At 38.6% G+C, this 20,824-nt stretch overlaps 1 protein-coding gene across 9 annotated transcripts in view; it reads right to left on the bottom strand.

Annotated features, from left to right (window-relative positions):
- Nucleotides 1-32: 32 nt before the first annotated feature.
- The window catches only part of CLEC1A (C-type lectin domain family 1 member A), a 45,247-nt gene continuing 24,455 nt past the window's right edge, over nucleotides 33-20,824 (bottom strand). For 4 of the 9 annotated variants that reach the window (XM_031650249.1, XM_003905976.5, XM_031650248.1 and 1 more), the window contains 5 exons: nucleotides 19,394-19,492; nucleotides 11,672-11,848; nucleotides 5,604-5,755; nucleotides 3,407-3,525; nucleotides 33-1,057 (listed from right to left, as the gene is read on the bottom strand). In XM_031650249.1, coding sequence (XP_031506109.1) covers nucleotides 877-1,057; nucleotides 3,407-3,525; nucleotides 5,604-5,755; nucleotides 11,672-11,848; nucleotides 19,394-19,492 — 728 coding nt within the window. In that variant the 3' untranslated portion in view covers nucleotides 33-876. Of the gene's footprint in view, nucleotides 1,058-3,406; nucleotides 3,526-5,603; nucleotides 5,756-11,671; nucleotides 11,911-19,351; nucleotides 19,493-20,824 lie in introns of all 9 variants that reach the window. The other 5 variants (XM_009180185.4, XM_021922040.2, XM_021922038.2 and 2 more) reach the window with 4 other exon arrangements.

Here is a 20,824-nt window from a genome sequence, read left to right as displayed (position 1 = left end):
AAATCACAAGTCCATTGTAAAATCACACACACTTCACAGTATTTACATTTATTATTATTAAATCTTCAGTACCTGAAAGGTATAAATATGGGTCAATGGAAGAAAATAGGAACTGAAACTGTTACAGGTGCAGATGAAGAGGCTGACTTTTTTCTAGTCTTTAATCTCTCTGAAGGGAATATCGGGGACGGTAGTTCTGATATGAAACTGAGATGGGGATACATTTCTTTCCTGGGAGAAATTCCTATGGAAGGGAGACAATGATCAGAGTCTTAATGGACACAGGAAGGAATGTTTATAAGGCATTGAGATTCTCATATCAAGAGACATCCCTGTTGGGAAACAGGGCATAGACAAGGCAGATGGGGTCTTCACTGATAGATTGGGAAGGGACTAGTATGAACTGAAACAAACAAAAAGAATGCCTTGTGTATTTGGTGGTATAATCTGGGAAGTAACTGCTAATTTCTGATGGACTGCTTGACTGTCAGGGAAAAGGATGTTACTTCGATGTATTTCCTCTACAAAAAGTTTCTCATTCCACCAAGTGTAAGGAAGACATGGAAACAGGGAGGTGATATTAGACATTGAGAAGAAAGAAAGCTAAAAGTTATCTCAAAGCCAAGAAGGTAGATGACATTATGGGTTTCTGAGGTTGGTTGGTGGCATGTAAATAAGACTTCTTGTGACTTTTAAATATGTGCATAAACTCAAGCTCACAAATGCTGCTGATCCTGAACAGGAAACACGAGAACCCATTTTGTACTAGTCAGAGAGATAGTGTTTCCTGATTATGTTCCATTTCCTGATGTCTCAAGTAGCCCTTGCATTGGCATTGCCTGGCTCACTCTGCTATTTGTAGTTGCAGAGGGAGAATCAGTCACCTTCGCCTAATGTTTCAGGGGGGAAATGGAGGCTCTCTGTCTTCACCATTCCCGCTCTCCTCTCACAGATACACCGCTTCAATTCTTGGCAGTCCTTTGAGAAGATCATCCCATTAAGGATGGCCACACAGTCTCTGCTTCTTGGGCTGGTGACATCTATTATAATCTCGAACCTTAAAAAATGAAGAAAAAGTAAATTTAATCACAGTTTATTTCTAAAATAAAATATTAAATACCCATTCTTCCTAGGGTGATAAAATTATAGTCTAGATACCAGAATCAGTTTACTGGGAAAATGGGGTCATATGCCTCTTTCTCTTCAGCCCCTAAGTTTCCACACTCATTCTTAGACACAGCAGGTCACCAGCCATCCCATTACTGGGTATATACCCAAAGGATTATAAATCATGCTGCTATAAAGACACATGCACGCGTATGTTTATTGCGGCACTATTCACAATAGTAAAGACTTGGAACCAACCCAAGTGTCCATCAGTGACAGACTGGATTAAGAAAATGTGGCACATATACACCATGGAATATTATACAGCCATAAAAAAGGATGAGTTCGTGCCCTTTGTAGGCACATGGATGCAGCTGGAAACCATCATTCTCAGCAAACTATCGCAAGAACAGAAAACCAAACACCGCATGTTCTCACTCATAGGTGGGAATTGAACAATGAGATCACTTGGACACAGGAAGGGGAACATCACACACTGGGGCCTGTTGTGGGGTGGGGGGAGATGGGAGGGATAACATTAGGAGATATACCTAATGTAAATGACAAGTCAATGGGTGCAGCACACCAACATGGCACATGTATATGTATGTAACAAACCTGCATGTTGTGCATATGTACCCTAGAACATAAAGTATAATAAAAATAAATAAATACATAAATAAATAAATTATTAAAGGGGGAAAAAAAAGAAACAGCAGGTCACCCAAAACAGCAAAAATCATTTCTAACTAAAGTGCAGCTACGTGTTCTCCTCCAAATTTATATAGTTTCTCTGCCACTTAAAAAGTTATCTACCTTCTCTGTAACTCAGTTTACTTAACTGTAAAATACAAATGATTACATCAAATATATCCTGTCTCCTGGGAGAATAAATGATATATTGTATATAGGGAAGAAGGATGTCTGTTCAAATACGGCTTTAAATGTGATATATTTTGATAGACAAATTACAATTTCCTGTTTCAAAGGATACTGATATGGTTTGGATGTTTGTTCTTTCCAAATCTTAGTTGAAATATCATTCCCAGTGTTGGAGGTGGGGCCTGGCAGGAGGTACTTGGGTCATCGGGGTGTATCCCTCATGAATGGCTTGGTGCCCTCTTCTTGGTGATGAGTGAGTTCTCACTCAGTTAGTTCATGCAAGATCTGGTGGTTTAAAAGGGCCTGGAACCTCCTCCCACCCCCCTCTCTTTTGTGTTCTCTCTAGCCATTGGACATGCCAGCTCTTGCTTTGCCTTCTGCCATGAGTAATGCTCCCTGAAGCCTCCTCAGAAGCCAAGCAGATGCTTGTACAGCCTGCAGAATTGTGAACCAACTAAACCTCCTTTCTTTATAAACTATCCAGCCTCAGGCATTCATTTATGCTGATGCAAAAATAGACTAACACAGATACCATGTGTACTCCTATCTAAATGCTCACGGCATATATGAGACTAGTGTTTTATATTACACCTTACATTTTCAGCAAATCTTTTCTCAGAGACTGCATTTTTTAAAGATGTGTTCCCTATTTTACTAATGCACAGAAAGCCAAGAAATCTTATCCTATCTCTGGGTACTGACCAGTTGTGTGATTTTAGGCAACTGCCATTACAGCCTGGACTCCTGGGCTTCAGTTTATTCGCCCATAAAGATCTCTCTCTCTGTCTCTCCCTTCTCTCATCCACAGTATGTCCCAGACACAAACTTCTGCCAGCAGCAAGAGAACTACCCTGATATTTCACTAATGCTATGTATCTGTCTCCCTCACTGGCTTATAAGCAGTTCAAAAGCAAGCACTGGCCGGGTGCGGTGGCTCATGCTTGTAATCCCAGCACTTTGGGAGGCCAAGAAGGGCAAATGGCTTGAGTCCAGGAGTTCTAAACAAGACTGGGCAACACAGCATAAACCCAACTTTCCAAAAAATACAAAAAATTAGCTGGATGTAGTGGTGCACGCCCATAGTCTGAGCTACCCAGGAGGCTGAGATGAGAGGAGAGCTTCAGCCTGGGAGGCAGAGATTTCAGTGAGCAGAGATTGCACCACTGCACTCCAGCCCGTGCAGCAGAGCAAGACCTTATCTCAAAAAACAAACAAACAAAACACACACACACACACACACACAACAAAATGAGGATGCACTATGGTTCAAATATCTTCAGTCATCCTCCTGCAAACACAGTATCCAGTACAAAGCAGAAGTTTCAGTAATACTTGATGGACCAAATTCTTGAACTCTGTCACTCAAGCAAAATATCTTTGTTAAATGCCTTTCCCATAAAATATCCTGAAGGCTTACAGTTCAGAAGCGAAAGGGGTTCCATCCATCCACAGCCAGGCCTTGCCACTGTCAGGGCGCAAAAGCCCTGTCCAATAAGAGTAGAAAAACGGAGAGCGGCTCTGGAACATGGCAAAGTCCTGCAGAAAGCACACAAGAAAAGCTTTAGCTTTGGAGGCATGATCACACACATGGACAGACATGCATGGGCCAGCCAACGCTTTTCTCAAAGCACACACCAGTCCTGCTTCACACAGATGCTCACATGCTTAAGAGAAAAAGCATCGACGCTGAGGCCTGTCTGAAATTTGTCCGGGTTTAATAACTCGTTTTGTCTTAGTAAATGTGGAACACATATCGATATTCTGAAAGCAGAAATCACATCAACCCAGATTTATTCCTGACCCATGGCTTTTAAGGCACAGAATTAAACATGAATGTTGATATAAAAATATGAGGGAAAGACTAATAAAGAGATGTGGAATGATTCTGGGACAGGGAAGAATATGGAGGGAAAAGTGCAGGAATGAGGTAGCAACCTTTATAAATGCCTGGGAAAGGAAGAAAAAAACTAAAAGAAAAATTTGCAAGGATGATTTACGTCTTAGACTAGGAAGGGGAGAAAGAAATTTTTAAATTTCTATTTATAAATATTTATGTGCATACATGTGTATAGTCCTATACATGGTAATTCTTTTCCCAATATCCATATTTAACATATGTTTACATTTAAAAAGTGATTTGCTTCCTTCTATCTAGTCTCACTCTGCACTCCTAATACATATTTTTGGAGAATTGGTGGGGACAGGGTCTCACTCTGTCGCCCAGGCTGGAGTGCACTGGCACGATCATGGCTCACTGCAGCCTCAACCTCCCAGGCTCAGTGTACTCCTAATATTTTAACATAGACATTATCTAAATATTTATTATAATTATCCATTTATACAATGAGTTTCTCAAGGCCATACACTTTGTTTCATTGTTACATCCATAACCCCTCAGATAATTAATAAAATATACCGATTTAATGAGAGATTATTACAAATGTAAATGAAGCTATTAGCAAGCAATAGTCATAGAGTAACATGTGAAAATAACTGTAGTTGAAAATCTTTATTCTAATTAAATAGGGGGGTCCCTTCAAATTAAAAGTTTTGAAAGCAAATCATATGAAAAGGATTTAAATATATACAAATATATGAAGTTCATATAAAAAATAACTACATAGATTTAACAAGAAAATGTCCTACCACCTGATATAGTATAGTTCAATATTATACCTGAGTTTGCAGTGTATGCTGGAGGCAGAGGAATCAAAGAGAATAAGAAAAATTAGGAGGGTTTATGCTAGGGCACACTGTCTTAGTCAAAGAAATTGCCTCGCTTGATGCCTAAATTAAGCCATCGAGAAAGGGTTATAAAATGTCTTAGTAGCTGAGAGAAATTACAGAGGTTCTTTCATCACAGATTTCAGGAAGTAGGTAGAAATTAAGAAGTAACTAGAATGATGTTAAGAATTTGTATAGTGAGCTGAGAATTTAATTCAATTAAACAACCCTTTGTTGATAACCTACTCTTTATCAAGAAAAATCTCTGCCAAATTCTAGAGAAACAATGATAAATAAGCAATGGCCATACTATTTAAGAACTTCAATTCAAAGGCAATAATAAATATGAGAGAAAGTGGAATAATCATATTTTAATTGTGTACTTTAATTGCATGTATTAACTCAATATATGTCAGTTTGTAATTTTATTGTCACATTTGCCTTGACCAATCTATCCTAGACTGTAAACTTCTGGAAAGCAAGATATATATTTGCAGGTTATGGTAATAATTTAGTTAAATATTTTCCACTTAAAAGCTTTGCCACTTTTAAAATGGAAGAGCAGGCAGTACTATCTTCATGTTTCTGACATTGCATCAATATTCTTCCTTTTCTACCCAAACCAAAACAGGAAAGAAGTTAGGACATTCTACCTTTGCTCCCTGAGAGGGGAGTTTAAAGTGATATTGCTTATCTTTCTAAGGGGTGTGTATTTCTGGAGAACACAACTCCTTCTAGCTACTTCAGGGGACCATTCAAAGCAATAGGAATAAGACTCAGGCCCTGATTGAAACGAGTGTGAAAAACTGTGGACCGATATTCTTGATCCTTAGAATCTTCTGGCTTAACTCTTTTAAGGCCTCTTTTTGAGAAAAGCCTCAGAATCTTACCAGATCTTCTTGTTTGTTTATCTTCAGCATGGTACAGTTCTCACTGAGGCAGAAATATTTACAGTCCTCCCAACTTTTGCCGTCTTTATAGAACTGGTAGCATTTGTCTCCATGCCACTTCCATTGGTCAGTACAAGGGCTGCACCTGTGCGCTTGGAAAAAAGCCAAATTTATTATTTTCTGTATGAGTCTGTCTTGCTCCTCTCTTGAAATTACATAATATTTGATGTCCTAAGAAAGAATTAACTCCTCTTCAATATTTAATTAATTGCCCAGGCAATGATAACTACAATGTTTACTGGATACCTACTAAATGCCAGGAATTGTAACTGGTCCTAAGTATGTTGTAGAAATTAAAACAGACACTAATTGCTTATGTGGAATCTAGTAATAAATCATTGGAACTTTCTTGCCACTTGCCTGTGAAATTCAGCACGTGAAGAGAATATTCAATTTCACAAAGCAGTTGAAATGTACAGAAACTCCAAACACATTGTGTTTAGGAAATAAAGTTTCTATAATGTTCTCAAAATTATCTTACATAATAGTAAAATAAGTTTTAAAAAAGACAGTATATACCGATATGATGTGGAGTCTTTTTAAGGAAAAAAATACTGAGGCAAGCGTGAAGTTAGAATGCTGAATCTCGGCCGGGCGCGGTGGCTCAAGCCTGTAATCCCAGCACTTTGGGAGGCCGAGATGGGCGGATCACGAGGTCAGGAGATCGAGACCATCCTGGCTAACACGGTGAAACCCCGTCTCTACTATAAAATACAAAAAATTAGCCGGGCGAGGTGGCGGGCGCCTGTGGTCCCAGCTACTCGGGAGGCTGAGGCAGGAGAATGGCGTGAACCCGGGAGGTGGAGCTTGCAGTGAGCTGAGATCCGGCCACCGCACTCCAGCCTGGGCGACAGAGCCAGACTCAGTCTCAAAAAAAAAAAAAAAAAAAAAAAGAATGCAGAATCTCCATGTGTCACAAATTAAATTGGGCATCCAGGCCAGAGAAGTATGGGTAAGGATCGCAAATATAGGATCCAAGCCCTGAGCGCTATAGTTTTAACCCTATGTGGATACATGACCTTGGGTCATTTAGTTAGGAACCTAATCCAGTCTCTTGAGGGTTTGTAGTGGGATGAGAACTCAAGTCATAGCCATAACAATTTCTTTATTTTAAAAGCGACCTAGTTAACATGTTAAAATCTCAGTAGCTAATACACAGGTAGGTATTATATTATCATTTAATCTTCTTGTATATTTGAAATATTTCATGAAGTAGAACAAAATTTAAATAAATAAATAACTTAGAAGGATATCTTTGTCATGTTATGAAAAACTTGCTGTGGAAGTCAGTAGTTTTTGCACTCTCTCGGACAGGTCTGCTTGCTTCGGAATTCTACCAGGAGAAATGTAACACCCTGGAGAGACTCCAGCAAAAATGCAGGGAGCCTCAGACTTCCTAAAACACAGAACAAGAATGGGAATGACGCTCACCTAAAAGGATTATTGTAAAGATTAAATACGTGAAAACCAGAGTCCAGTTTGTGCAGACGCTTACGCATAAGAAGTATTTAATAAAGGTCAGTTTCAACTGTGGTCCCTGGTGTTATGAGAACTTAGATGGGTAATACGTGCTTGGAGTGCTGTGCTGAAAAAGATTATGAAGCAGCAACTGGACTCAGCAAGGAGAATCCTGGTTCATTCTGCTCTGGATTCAGTAAATAAAAACTATGTAACTGCAATTTTAGTACAGTGCATTAATACCTCATTCCCATCTCACGTACAATGTTTTCTTAAATACCTTTGATCTTCAGATACAAGTGACCCTCTATGTGCTCTATGTAAAAACAAGTCCCATACTTGCATGGGAATTAATAGAGAAATTTTCAATGAATGTTTAAGAGGAAGCAAGGGACAATTAGATCAAAAGGTGAGAGACTAAAGGACTGAGAGCCTTATGTGAAATAGGTAGTGATACAATGTAACTAAAGAGACAGAAATAGAGAGACCGCTTTACCTCCTTAACTTCAACTAACTAAATATTTAATATACTATTACTGAAACCATTGGAGGAGGAAAATGGAATACAGGTCAGAAGAAATTCATTTCTCTATGTGTACATATAGATATAGGTATAGACCTAGATATAAATAGATATACATATACATACACCCTCCACTCCAGCCTGGACAACAGCGTGAGACCTTGTTTCCCCACCTCTCTGCTCCCCCTCAAAAATATATATTTTTAAAGAAGAAAATGCATATTTTTGGCCAGAAAAATGGGTGGACTGAAAATGACCTGTTCTCAAATGTTTTGTCCATGGCACATACACCTAAGAAAAATAAAATATCAACTAATTTCTAAACGGAACACGTACACTTTCTATGAACTCTCTTTACCTATAAATTACTATTTTTGTATATGATATAGTGCAACAAATGTTTACAGATATTTAGGATCAATAAACAATAATGGTCATATTAGCAAGGCCAAAAACCCCAGGAAGGGCATTCCATTTCATAAATACATGAAAATATGTCATCCTTAAAAAAAAGGCTAATCAAAAAAAAAAAAAAAAAGGCTAATCGTCTTTTTTTTCTTACAGTCCTTTCTCTCTCCATTTCCCCTTCATTTTTGCTGTGTTTTGGACAAAAGGAATGTAAATCTGTTTACATGTCTGGCCCAGAATTTTTTCCTCATATATCTAGCTCCCCAAACAGCATTCCTGGTTTCCAATGTTCCCCTTGTAGCCAGAGAATTCTTCCTCCTTTCACTCGATCACATCCCTATGCTTCTAGCTGTTTTGCCCCCAAATTCTGGAGCTGTTTTTGAATCTTTCATTTCTCACACATCCATTTGTGTCCCATCATGCAAAATCATTTCCACAAACAATATCCTAGTTAGAAGAACCATCATATTTCTCCTGGATTTTAGTAATAGCCATCTCTTATCTGATTTCTCTGTTGCTATTCTTTCCTCTTCCAGTCTAATTTTAACATAATTGTAGATTAAGCCTTTAAAAACTTATGCCAGATCATGTATTTCCTCTGCTCAAGACCCCATAATTAATCCTCATCTGCTCAAAATAGCAGCCAAATCTCTCGCAAAGGCACCTAATGCTATCTATGATCTCTACCTAGCCTCCTGTTAGTCTCCCACTCCAACCACGTGGGCTCCTTATTATTCCTTGAATATGCAGATACATTCATGTTTTAAGGCTCTTGTGTTTCCTGTTTTACCTATAAAGCTTGTTATTTATCTGTATTACACGGCTAACTTCCTCAACTTTTCAAGTCTTTGCTACCATATAATCATCTTAATTAAGGATTTATGACTGTTCTATTTAAAGTAGCAACAGACTACCCTTGAATTCCTTATCCGTCTTGCCTTGTTTACCTTCATTTCTCATAGGATTGATTAATCTCTCATACATTATATTTAGGCTGGCTAATCATTATTGTATACCTGGGACCTAGAGTTTCCCAGAATCTGGGACTTTTAGTACTAAAATAGGGAACATTGGGGGAAAACTTGGAAATGCTGGTTGATACAGTTTGAACATCTGTCTCCTCCAAATCTCATATTGGAATTTGATCCCCAGTGTTGGAGGTGGGTCCTAATGGGAGGGGTCTCGGACAAGGGAGCAGATCCCTTATGAACAGCTTGGTGAGTTCTCGCTCTATTAGTCTCAGGAGAACTGATTGTTAAAAAGAGCCTGGCACATCCCTCCCCAGTCTCTTGCCTCCTGGACTCTTGTCCTGTTACCTGCTGCACTTTCCCCCATGTGTGAAAGCTGCCTGAGGCTCTCAGAAGAAGCAGATGCTGGCACCACGCTTCTTGTACAGCCTGCAGAATCATTAACCAAATAAAACTCTTTTCTGTATAAATTACCCAGGCTCGGGTACTCCTTTATAGCAACACAAACAGATAAAGACATGAGCCATCTTATTTTATGTTTTTCAATATACTTACTTCTACCACCCCACTAGAGTAAGTGGTCCATGAGAGTAGACACCCTGTGTGTTTTGTCAGATATGCATCAGTAGGCATTCAGTAAACACTCCAACCATACTGGTAGTAGTGCTAACTAAATGGATAAATATCACTTCAGTGGGTGGATGGATGGATGGATAATGGGTAAGATGAGGGTAAGAAATAAAAAGTAGCAGATTAAAACTGAGAACTGACATCTAACCAAAAGTATGTAAGAATTTTATATGAGAAGAAACTTTAATATATTTGCATTTAGATTTTATATTTAAATTAAATGACTTATTTGCATAGTTTCTCTTTTTATTTGTTTTTATATACCTAAATAAAAATTTGAAAGACCATTTGTGTTAGGAAAATCTCGGTTACCTTAAAAAAAATTTTTTTTTGGCCAGGTGCAGTGGCTCATGCCTGTAATCCCAGCACTTTGGGAGGCTGAGGTGGGCAGATCACTTGAGGCCAGAGTTCAAGAGCAGCCTGGGCAACATGGAGAAACCCCATCTCTACTAAAAAAGTACAAAAATTAGCCAGATGTGGTGGTGCACGCCTGTAATCCCAGCTGCCCAGGAGGAGATATGAGAATCGCTTGAACCCAGGAGATGGAGGCTGCAGTGAGCCGAGATCACACTACTGCACTCCAGCCTAGGTGACAGAGTGAGACTCTGACTTTAAAAATAAATAATAAATAAGTAAATAAAAATAAAAATAATTTCTGAGATAGTGTCTTAGTATGTTGTCTGGGCTGGTCTTGATCTCCTCAGCTCAATCTTCCAGCCTCAGCCTGTCAAGTAGTAGATTATCTTTTTGAAGATATGGCAAACAACAAAGGAAAGTATGCACACTGGGCTTTGTTGGAAAATTCGTAAATAAGCACCAGGTGGGGTAGTTCACACTTATAATCCCAGCACTTTGGGAGGCCAGGGCAGGGGGAACACCGGAGGTTGGGAGTTCAAGACTAGCCTGCCCAACACAGTGAAAACCCATCTCTACTAAAAATACAAAAAAAAAATTAGCTGGGTGTGGTGGTGCACACCTGTAGTCCCAGCTACTTAGGAGGCTGAGGCAGGAGAATTGCTTAAACCTGGGAGGAGGAAGTTGCAGCAAGCTGAGATCGTGTCACTGCTTTCCAGCCTAGGCAACAGAGTGAGACTCCATCTCCCCCCACCCAAAAAAAAACAGAAAAAGAAAAATTAGTAAATAAGGACATTATGACCATTGAGGTCATTAGTCATGTAGAAAAGAATCACTTAGAGAAGTAAAACTGTGCCTATTAATATTTTTTCCTAGGTAGCCACGCAATCAGGATGTCTGTTTCAGGTGGGAAGTGGTGTGTGTATAATAGATGAGGAGACTTTGCCCTCCTTCAGAGTTCCTAAAAAAGAAATAAAAAGTGGAAACCTGAACATGTATGCCATTTCCTAAGTAAGCATGATAAAGAAAGCAGAAGAGAGAGCTGACTTGAATAAAGTGGATTATCACAAAACTTGAAAAGAATAGAATAGGAATACACACACACTCACACTGAAACGATGCTCCTAGCTTTCTCCAGCAGTAAATTTATCAATGGTGGTTCACCTACCACTGGCACTGTCATCATCTGTGGTCCTTAATAAGCTATGTATTTCTGATACCCAGCCAAGTTATCCTGAATTAAAATAACAAGTTTGATTCAGGTTATCTGCATTTTTGGACTAGTCCCTATATGATTTTTAAGATTTGAGAACTACAGTTATGAGTTTGCTTACTTCTTACTAGGAAAGAATTTGTAAGAACATCTGCTGAGGTAAACTGAGACATAACCCTGTATTTTCTTTACTTGTTGTCTTATTTTGGTTATTCATAGTTAATTGTTTGTATTGTTTTAAAATGTCTGCATTTGAAGAGTCCCTTGATGTATGGTATCACAGACACATGTGAATCACAGGATCCCAACAACTGATCATGATCTGGAAGCCCAAACCCTTTTTCAGTTTGCCAGACCTCTAGTTAAATAATACTTGACTCTCACTTTCACCGGCGGGAAATCCATCTCTCTGTTGCCAGATAACATGGGGACAGAGTGACCAGGACACACTTACCTCCAGCTTTGTTATAGAGCTCACGACAGAGTTTTTCAGCCACATGCTGCAGACTTCCTGCAAGCTTTATGTTCTGGACTTGAAGAGATTGCAACTCTCGGGATGTATTTCCTAATCTTTCTTCCATTTGAGAAATGGTGCCTTGACCAGTATTGGAGAGCTGGTAGTACTGAAAAACTAACCCAAATGACCAAGTCAGACTGGACAGCTTATTTCTATGTTTTATTTCCATTTTCTGCCTATGGGGAAAACAAACAGTATATTTTTTAGTATCTCAGGCTCTGAGATCTCATATTGCCTATATTCAAGTTTGGACTCTAGTACATATATGAAAAGTTGTATCACCTTGGGCAAATTAATTTCTTTAAGTCTGCCTAAAAATGTGAAGTCGTGGGGAGAAAATGGCAGCTAAGAGGGCTAAGGTGGAGCTCCCACTTGGACAACAGAACTGCGTGAGGAGACTCACACTGTGAACTTTTCCTCCAGGAACCATCTTAGGAACATACCAGGAAAACTGAAAGAATTCACAGATCCTTTGAAGGAAGCAACTCAATACTGAAAATTCTGTAAGACAGCCACAAATGTGTGAAGGGGGGAAAACCCGCCTCTGAACGCACATCCCTACTGGGGAACCTGAAAATCTGGGTTACATGAGAAGGATTTAACCTTACCTGGAACAGAAATGGATATAGGGAGCCAAATATAAAATATATGCAAAATATAAAAGTAGAAGAGGCAGAAGGAAGAGTCCTGTAGGCACTCCCATTCTCCATCTCAAGCCCAGGGAAGCCATCCCTGACTTTGTCTCACAGAGGTCCTTGGACAAGGCAGCCAGTGGAATTAAAGAGGAGTCACAGGATGAAAGAAGCTTCCAAATGAATTTTGTAATAATTTCAACTGGATACGAATTTTCTTAAGCAGGATCCAGGGGGCAAAGAGGAACTGCTACAGATATCAGCACAGGAACTGTAACAGATGGTGTGAGAAGGTGGGGAGGGGCGTGGCCTGAAAGCCTGCTTGCTTTCTCAGTGGGAAGGGTTGTAGCCTGGGGCAAGATCAGAGTCCCAGGCATGAGCTGCCAGGATATAAACTCCGTGTTGTTGGTGGGGCATGGGAGGAACAAGACTTGCCTCACCAGCTGTGTGGGAGCTGGGTAAGGCCTATCACTGCCAGCTTTCTCCCACTTCCCTGGCGACCTGTATGACACAGCAGAGGCAGCCGTAATACCCTGAGAAGCAACCCTCATGAACCACAGCATTCATGGCAAGCCCTGCCCAAGGAGAGTGTGAGCTCAGACCTGCCTAACCCTGACCCCATGACATGTTTTTTCCTACCCACCCTGGTACCCACACACAAAAGACATAAACTCTTGGGAGTTGTATGGCCCCGCCCATCACCTGAGAAACCTGAATACTTATCCTGGCAAACTTAGAACAAGCTTACATCTCCTGTCTACTACTGCAGCTGGTGCTATCTTTAAAGCACCACCTCCTGGCTGGAGGCCAACCAACTCAAACCATTAGAGTAACTCAGGACAGAATAACCCTGCTCCAAGGAGCGAGAAGACAACAGCTAATTCCACTGCCTGCAACATCCTGGCTAACCAGAGGTCCTGAGTGTGTCCATCTGACAACTTCACTGCTAGCATAACCAGCATTCAAGACAACCAGCACACTAAACATATCTACAACCAAGGACTCTCACAGAATCTACTTCACTTCCTTGCCAACTTCATCATAGCAGGTGCCCCACAGATGGGAGACCTGAGATGGATCATATCACAGGACTCTGCAGACATTCCCCAGCACCAGCCTGGAGCCTGGTAGCACCCACAGTGGCTAGACCCAGAAGAGAATAACAATAACTGCAGTCTGGCTCTAGGGAAGTCCTATTCCTAGGGGAAGGGGGAGAGCACAACATCAAGGGATCACCCCATGGGATGAAAGAATGTGAACAGCAGCCTGTGTGTTCCAGATCTTTTCACTGAAATACCCAATATACCCAAATGAGAAGGAAACAGAAAAGTAAGTCTGGTAATATGACAAAACAGGACTCTATAACACCACCAAAAGATAACACTAGCTCCCCAGCAATGGATCCAAACCAAGAAGAAATCTTCAAATTGCCAGATAAAGAATTCAGAAGGCTGATTATTAAGTTACTCAAGGAGATACCACAGAAAAATGAAAACCAACTTAAAGAAACTTATTTATGGTTTTTTTTCTTTCTTTTTGAGACAGAATCTCACTCTGCTGCCCAGGCTGGAATGCAGTAGTGTGATCTTGGCTCACTGCAACCTCCGCCTCCCAGGTTCACTTGATTCTCCGGCTTAGCCTCTCAAGTGGCTGCGATTAAAGGTGCCCACCACCATGCCTCTCTAATTTTTATAGTTTTGTAGAAATGGGGTTTCACCATGTTGGCCAGGCTGGTCTTGGACTCCTAACCTCAGGTGATCTGCCCTCCTCAGTCTCCCAAAGTGCTGAGATTACAGGCATGGCCACCATGTCTGGCCTAAACAAATTTTAAAAAACAATATAGGATATGGATTTTAAAAATTATCCAGAGAAATAAATATCATAAAGAAAAGACTATCACAACTTCTGGAAATGAAAGACACACTTAGAGAAATACAAAATGCACCAGAAAGTTTCAACAATAGACTAGAACAAGAAGAGAGGACTTCAGAGCTTGAAGACAAGGCTTTTGAATTACCCCAATCTGACAAAGACAAAGATAATAGAGAAAAAAAAAATGAACAAAGTCTCCAAGTAAGTTGGAGCCATAGTAAATGGCCAAACCTAAGAATAATTGTTTCTGAGGAAGAAGAGAAATCTAGAAGTTTGGAAAACTTATTTGAGGGGATAAACCAGGAAAAATCCCTTGGTCTTCCTAGAGATCTAGACATTCAAACACTAGAAGCTCAGGATGTAAGGGTTCTCTGGCTGCGATATCTGTCACTCCATTGATTGCCAGTGTTCATTTGGCTCATCTGGCTGGCTAGGCATGTGTCCCCTTCCTCTCTCACTGCTCCAGGTGCATCCCTCCTGAATGCACATGGTCGAAGAGGATGACTATACCCGATAGAGGAGGACCAGTCTGGTCAAGGGTATACAAGTAGTTGCACTCTTCTGCTAGAACCTCCAAACAATCTCTCAAATACTAGAAGCTAAAAAAACACCTGGGAAATTCATTGCAAAAAGATTATCACCTAGGTAAATATTCATTGTGTTATCGAAAGTCAAGATGAAGGAAAGAATCTTAAAAGTTGTAAGACAAAAACATCAGGTAATCTATAATGAAAACTTATCAGATTAATAGCTTACATCATCAGAAACCCTAAAAGGCAGAAAGGATTGGGGTCCTATTTTGACCCTCCTCAAACAAAATATCGTCAGCCAAGAATTTTGTATCCAGTGAAACTAAGATTCATAAATGAAAGAGAGATAATGTTTTTTTCAGAGAAACAAATGCTGTGAGAATTTGTAACTACCAAGACAGCACTACAAGAAATGCTAAAAGGAGTGCTAAGTCTTGAAACAGAACCTCAGAACCTCAAAATACACCAAAATAGAATCTCCTGAAAACATAAATCTCACAGGACCTATAAGACAATAACACACACACACACACACACAAAATAAAACAAGCTATTCAGGCAAGAACTAGCATAATGAATAGAACAGTACTGCACATCTCAGTACTAACACCAAATGTAAATGACCTAAATGCTTCACTTAAAAGATAAAGAATGACAGAATGGATAAGATTTCACCAATCAAGTATCTGCTGTCTTCAAAAGACTCACCTAACACATAAGGACTCACATAAACTTAAGGTAAAGAAGTGGAAAAAGATATTCCATGCAAATGGAAAACAAAAATGAGCCAGAGTAACTATTCTTTTATCAGACAAAACAGACATTAAAGCAACAACAGGAAAAAATAAAATAAAATAAAATAAAACAAAGAGAGACATTATAGACATTATATAGTGATAAAAGGAATAATCCAACAGGAAAGTATCACAACCCTAAATATATATGCACCTAACATTGGAGCTCCCAAATTTATAAAACAATTACTACTAGACCTAAAAAATGAGATAGACAGCAACACGATAATAGTGGGGGACTCCAATACTCCACTGACAGCACTAGACAGGTCTTGAAGACACAAAGTCAACAATGAAGAACAAAGAAAGAAACAATGGGCTTAAACTATACCCTAAGACAAATTGACTTAACAGATATTTACAAAACATTCCATCCAACAACTGCAGAGTATGCATTCTTTTCATCAGCACATGCAACATTCTCCAACAAAGGCCATATGATAGGCCACAAAACAAGTCTCCATAAATTTAAGAAAACTGAAATTACATCAAGTATTCTCTCCAAGCATAGTGAAATAAAATTGAAAATTAACAATACAAGGCACCCTGAAAACTACACACATACATGGAAATAAAATAATCTGATCTTAAATGATCTTTGGGTAAACAACAAAATCAAGATAGAAATTAAAAAATATTTTGAACAGAACGATAATATTGGTGACACAACTTATGAAAACCTCTAGCATACAGCAAAAGCGGTGCTAAGAGGAAAGTGCATAGCATTAAATGACTACATCAAAATGTCTGAAAAACCCCAAATAGACCATCTAAGGTCACACGTCAAGAAATTAGAGAAACACGAACAAACCAAACCCAAATCCAGTAGAAGAAAAGCAGTATCAAAGATCAGAGCAGGACTAAATGATATCGAAATGAAAAAAAAAAAAAAAGGACATAAAAAGATAAATGAAACAAAAAACTGGTTCTTTGAAAAGATAAATAAAATCCATAGAATATTAGCAAGGTTAATCAAGAAAAGGAGAGAAGATCCAAATAATCTCAATTACAAATGAAATGAGAGATATTCCAACTGATGCCACACAAATACAAAAGATCACTCAAAGTTACTATAAACAAGGTCCAGAGGGGATAGACAAATTCCTGGAAATATACAACCCTCCTAGATTAAACCAGGAATAAATAGACACTATGAACAGAACAGTAAGAAGTAGTGAAATTGAAACAGTAAGAAAAACACTGCCAACAAATGAAAGTCCATTCACAAATGGATTCACAGCTGGATTCCATCAGACATTCAAAGAAGAATTGGTACAAATATTACTGAAACTATTCCCAAAAATAGAGAAAGAGAATCTTCCCTAAATCATTCTATGAGGCCAGTATCACACTAATACAAAAATCAGGAAAGCACAGAACAAAAAACAAACTAGAGACCAATATCCCTGATGAACATTGATGCAAAAATCGTCAACAAAAGACTAGCTAATTGAGACCTGGCGCGGTGGCTCATGCCTGTAATCCCAGGAATTTGGGAGACCGAGGCAGGTGGATCACCTGAGGTGGGGAGTTTGAGACCAGCCTAACCAACATGGAGAAACCCTGTCTCTACTAAAAGCATAAAATTAGCCAGGCGTGGGGGTGGGTGCCTGTAATCCCAGCTACTCGGGAGGCTGAGGCAGGAAAATCACTTGAACCCAGAAGGCAAAGGTTGCACTCAGCCGAGATTGTGCCACTGCACTCCAGCCTGGGTGACAGTGTAAGACTCCATCTCAAAAAAAAAAAAAGACTAGCTAACTGATTCCAACAGCACATCAGAAAGATAATACCCCATGATAAAGTGAGTTTTATCCCAGGGATGCAGGGATGGTTTAACATACACAAGTCAATAAATATGACACATTACATAAACAGAATTAAAAACAAAAATCATATGATCATCTCAATAGATGTAGAAAAAGCATTTGAAAAAATACAGCATTCCTTTATGATTAAAACATTCAGCAAAATTGGCGTATAAAGGACATACCTCAATGTTATATATATATATATATATACACACACATATATAACATTTTAAAATATATATTTTATATATATTTATATAATATATATAAATATATACATTTTTAAAATATATATATTTATATATTTAGAAAATATATATAATTTTTATATATATACAAATATATATATTTAATATTTAATATATATTTTTTCAAAAAATATATATTTATATATATTTAGAAAATATATATTTTTTTCTAAAAAAATATATATTTTTTTTCTAAAAAAAAATATATATATATTTTTGGATGGAGTCTATATATATATATATTTTTTTTTAGATGGAGTCTCACTCTGTCACCCAGGCTGGAGTGCAGTGCAGTGGTGTGATCTTGGCTCACTGCAATCTCCGTCTCCTGGGTTCAAGCGATTCTCGTGCTTCGGCCTCCTGAGTAGTTGGGATTATAGGTGCCCACCACCACGCCTGGTTAATTTTTATATTTTCAGTAGAGACGAGGTTTCACCATGTTGGCCAGGCTGGTCTCCAACTCTGACCTCAAGCGATTCGCCTGCCTTAGCCTCCCAAAGTGCTGGAATTACAGGTATGAGCCACCATTCCTGGCCTAAAAAAATGTATAACTTAAATAATTTATCTATATCTATTTATAAATACATAAATAGAAATGTGGAGTTATAATATTAGTTCCCAACTTCAAGAATAAATTCTCAACCTATATTTATTGCTTGATAAATCTTTTTATGTATACTCTCAAATGTTACTCAACATAAAACCACCAATCTGTTTATATGTTGGTTATTATATTGAGTATTGACAATATACCATATATTGTTACTTATTCAGTTATTGAAATAGTGTTATTATTTTTTCCATGATTTTATAGTTTGCAATTAGGATCATTGAGAACAAGTAAATTCCTAAGGTCATTTTACTAGAAATTTTCAACATTCAGATTTGAAATTCAGGTCTCTACATCTAAGTATAGAAATTCCTCACGAATCATGAGAGTTCCTCTGTATTTCCAAGAATAATGGTGGTTGCAAAATAATAGTTATATCACAATGAAATAAAACTTTTGGGATCAAAGGGGGCAATAAGAAATTATTTTTAATTTTGAAATATAAGATACAAACAAAAGTCTTAAAATTCCTATAAAACCCAGTTTTTGACATTAAAATCTGCTCTTCTAGATAACATTTTTCTTTGAATAACCTTCTTCAGCTGTTTAGGAAACACTGCTGTGGGGACTTCACCTACTGAGGCAAATTCATCCACTTTCTTTTTTAAGGTTTTTAACTTGTTTTTACTAGTTTGAAATTTAAATATTTTTAGATATGCATTTTTCTGATTTGATTTTCACAAGTTTTTATAAAATGACTGTATAACTTCCTGGCCTTTAAAATATACGATGATGAAGGAGTTTACCTACTCTCCTTGTATTGACGGTATGTGTGGCTCTGTGGGTAGTATATTCTGCACTGGCCCACTGAACCTTGTATTCTCAGAGTCAAAACCTCTGATACCCTAGTCTTTTGTGGAACGGGAGAGGGCTGAAGCATGCATTTATTTAAAATAAATGATATTTTTAGACAGTGACATATAAACAACCAGACAAAACCCTTCTTATCTCAAACAGAATGTTTAATTCTAGTTGGCAACTGATTGTCATATTTTAATTCTTCTTCCATTATTCACCATTTAAATAGCTGCATTTAAAAAAAGATACACTAAGTTTTCCAAAGGCTAAAGAATTAAAGCTTAAAAAACAAATCCATAACAAGTGTTTCTCATCCTAGACAAACCTTGGAACCAGGATCCTCCCCCAGGTCAGAGCGCAGACTTACACAAAAGCCCCAGGACTGCCAGCCCTATCAGCAGCACCAAGCACAAAGTCAGCAGGGTCAGGGCCACTGGTCGCCACGTTGAAGAGGGAGCCCTGTGCTCTGCAGGGAATAGAAGAGAAAGCAGGGTTTGGCTTTTTCTTCCTCTTGCATCTAAGTCAATAACAGGTAAGGGAGAGGAGTTGATTCTGCACGGGAACAAATTATGCTGGACAACAGTAACGGGGGCTGGATAACTTGATTTCTGTCCTCAGAAACATCATCATAAGGCTCAGTGCAAGCCTCACTTATCACAGCTAGATTTTCTCACAAGCCCCACCCATTTGTATCCACCTCTCAAGTCTTACTTTGCACTGAAGCACACTATGCATTATCTTTATGTGGTTGTTTGTACAATCTTCTGCTTGTCAAAATTCTAATTATGAAAGACTGTCATGAAAATGTCTGAAACACAGCCTGAGAATCTCTGAACCTTACCAAGGGACAACTTTTTACATAATCAGGGGAAAGATGAAATTAATTTGCTGTTACTTTTGAAAAACATCCCCCTCCCCCCAAGTTCCGTATATGCTTTTTCTAAAGGGCAAATTGCATGTTAGTAATGGGAAGTAATAATTTTACTGTTTTTCTGTGGAATTGCTTCATTGAAAGTCCCTCTTTTGTAAGGATATTGTTTGTTCATTCATTTGATTTGTATTTTTTCAAAAATAGATTATAAAGAAACAGGATCATCAATTTCTGAAAGATGAATCTAAACTATTTTTGCAACAGTTAAATAATTTTTAAAACTGTGGCAAACATGCTTTCCTTGCCCTCCATTCTCGTAAGTTTGACTAGTAATTGCAGAGATTTTACTGTAAGTCATGGGTAGACCCTTCACCTAGTGAGGTCACCTATCTGAGTCTGAATGACCTAATGTATCTGACAGGGAAGATTTTCACTCAAGTGCAGCTAGCATCTAGCATTGTGATAAAAATGAACAAAGAGAGAGTGAAATCCTCAAAGAAACTCTCATCTCTTTGTAGCCCGTTAGTTCTACTTCACTGAGAATTCAAGTCACGTTCTGAAACAGAAAGATTAAAGAGTTCAGAGGGGCTTTTTGAAAGAAAATTCTTTTCCTTCTAGCAAGGTCCTATACATAAAACATCCCAGGTACAGAGATTTTCCAGGCTGGAGTGCAGTGGCGTGATCTCGGCTCACTGCAACCTCCACCTCCCAGGCTCAAGCAATCCTCCCACCTCAGCTCCTGAGTAGCTGGAACTACAGGCACGTGCCACCACGCCTGGCTAATTTTTTTTTCTATATTTTTGTTGGAGATGAGGTTTCACCATGTTGCCAAGGCTGCAGGCTGTTCTCTAACTCCTGAGCTCAAGTGATCCTCTTACGACACCTCCCAAAATGCTGGGATTACAGGCATGAGCTACCACGTACAGA

The sequence above is a fragment of the Papio anubis genome, chromosome 9, assembly GCF_008728515.1.
Source record: "Papio anubis isolate 15944 chromosome 9, Panubis1.0, whole genome shotgun sequence".
In the NCBI taxonomy this organism is placed as follows: Eukaryota; Metazoa; Chordata; class Mammalia; order Primates; family Cercopithecidae; genus Papio; species Papio anubis.
The sequence above is the reverse complement of the archived record's forward strand: the minus strand, read 5'-3'. Positions and strand labels throughout refer to the sequence as shown.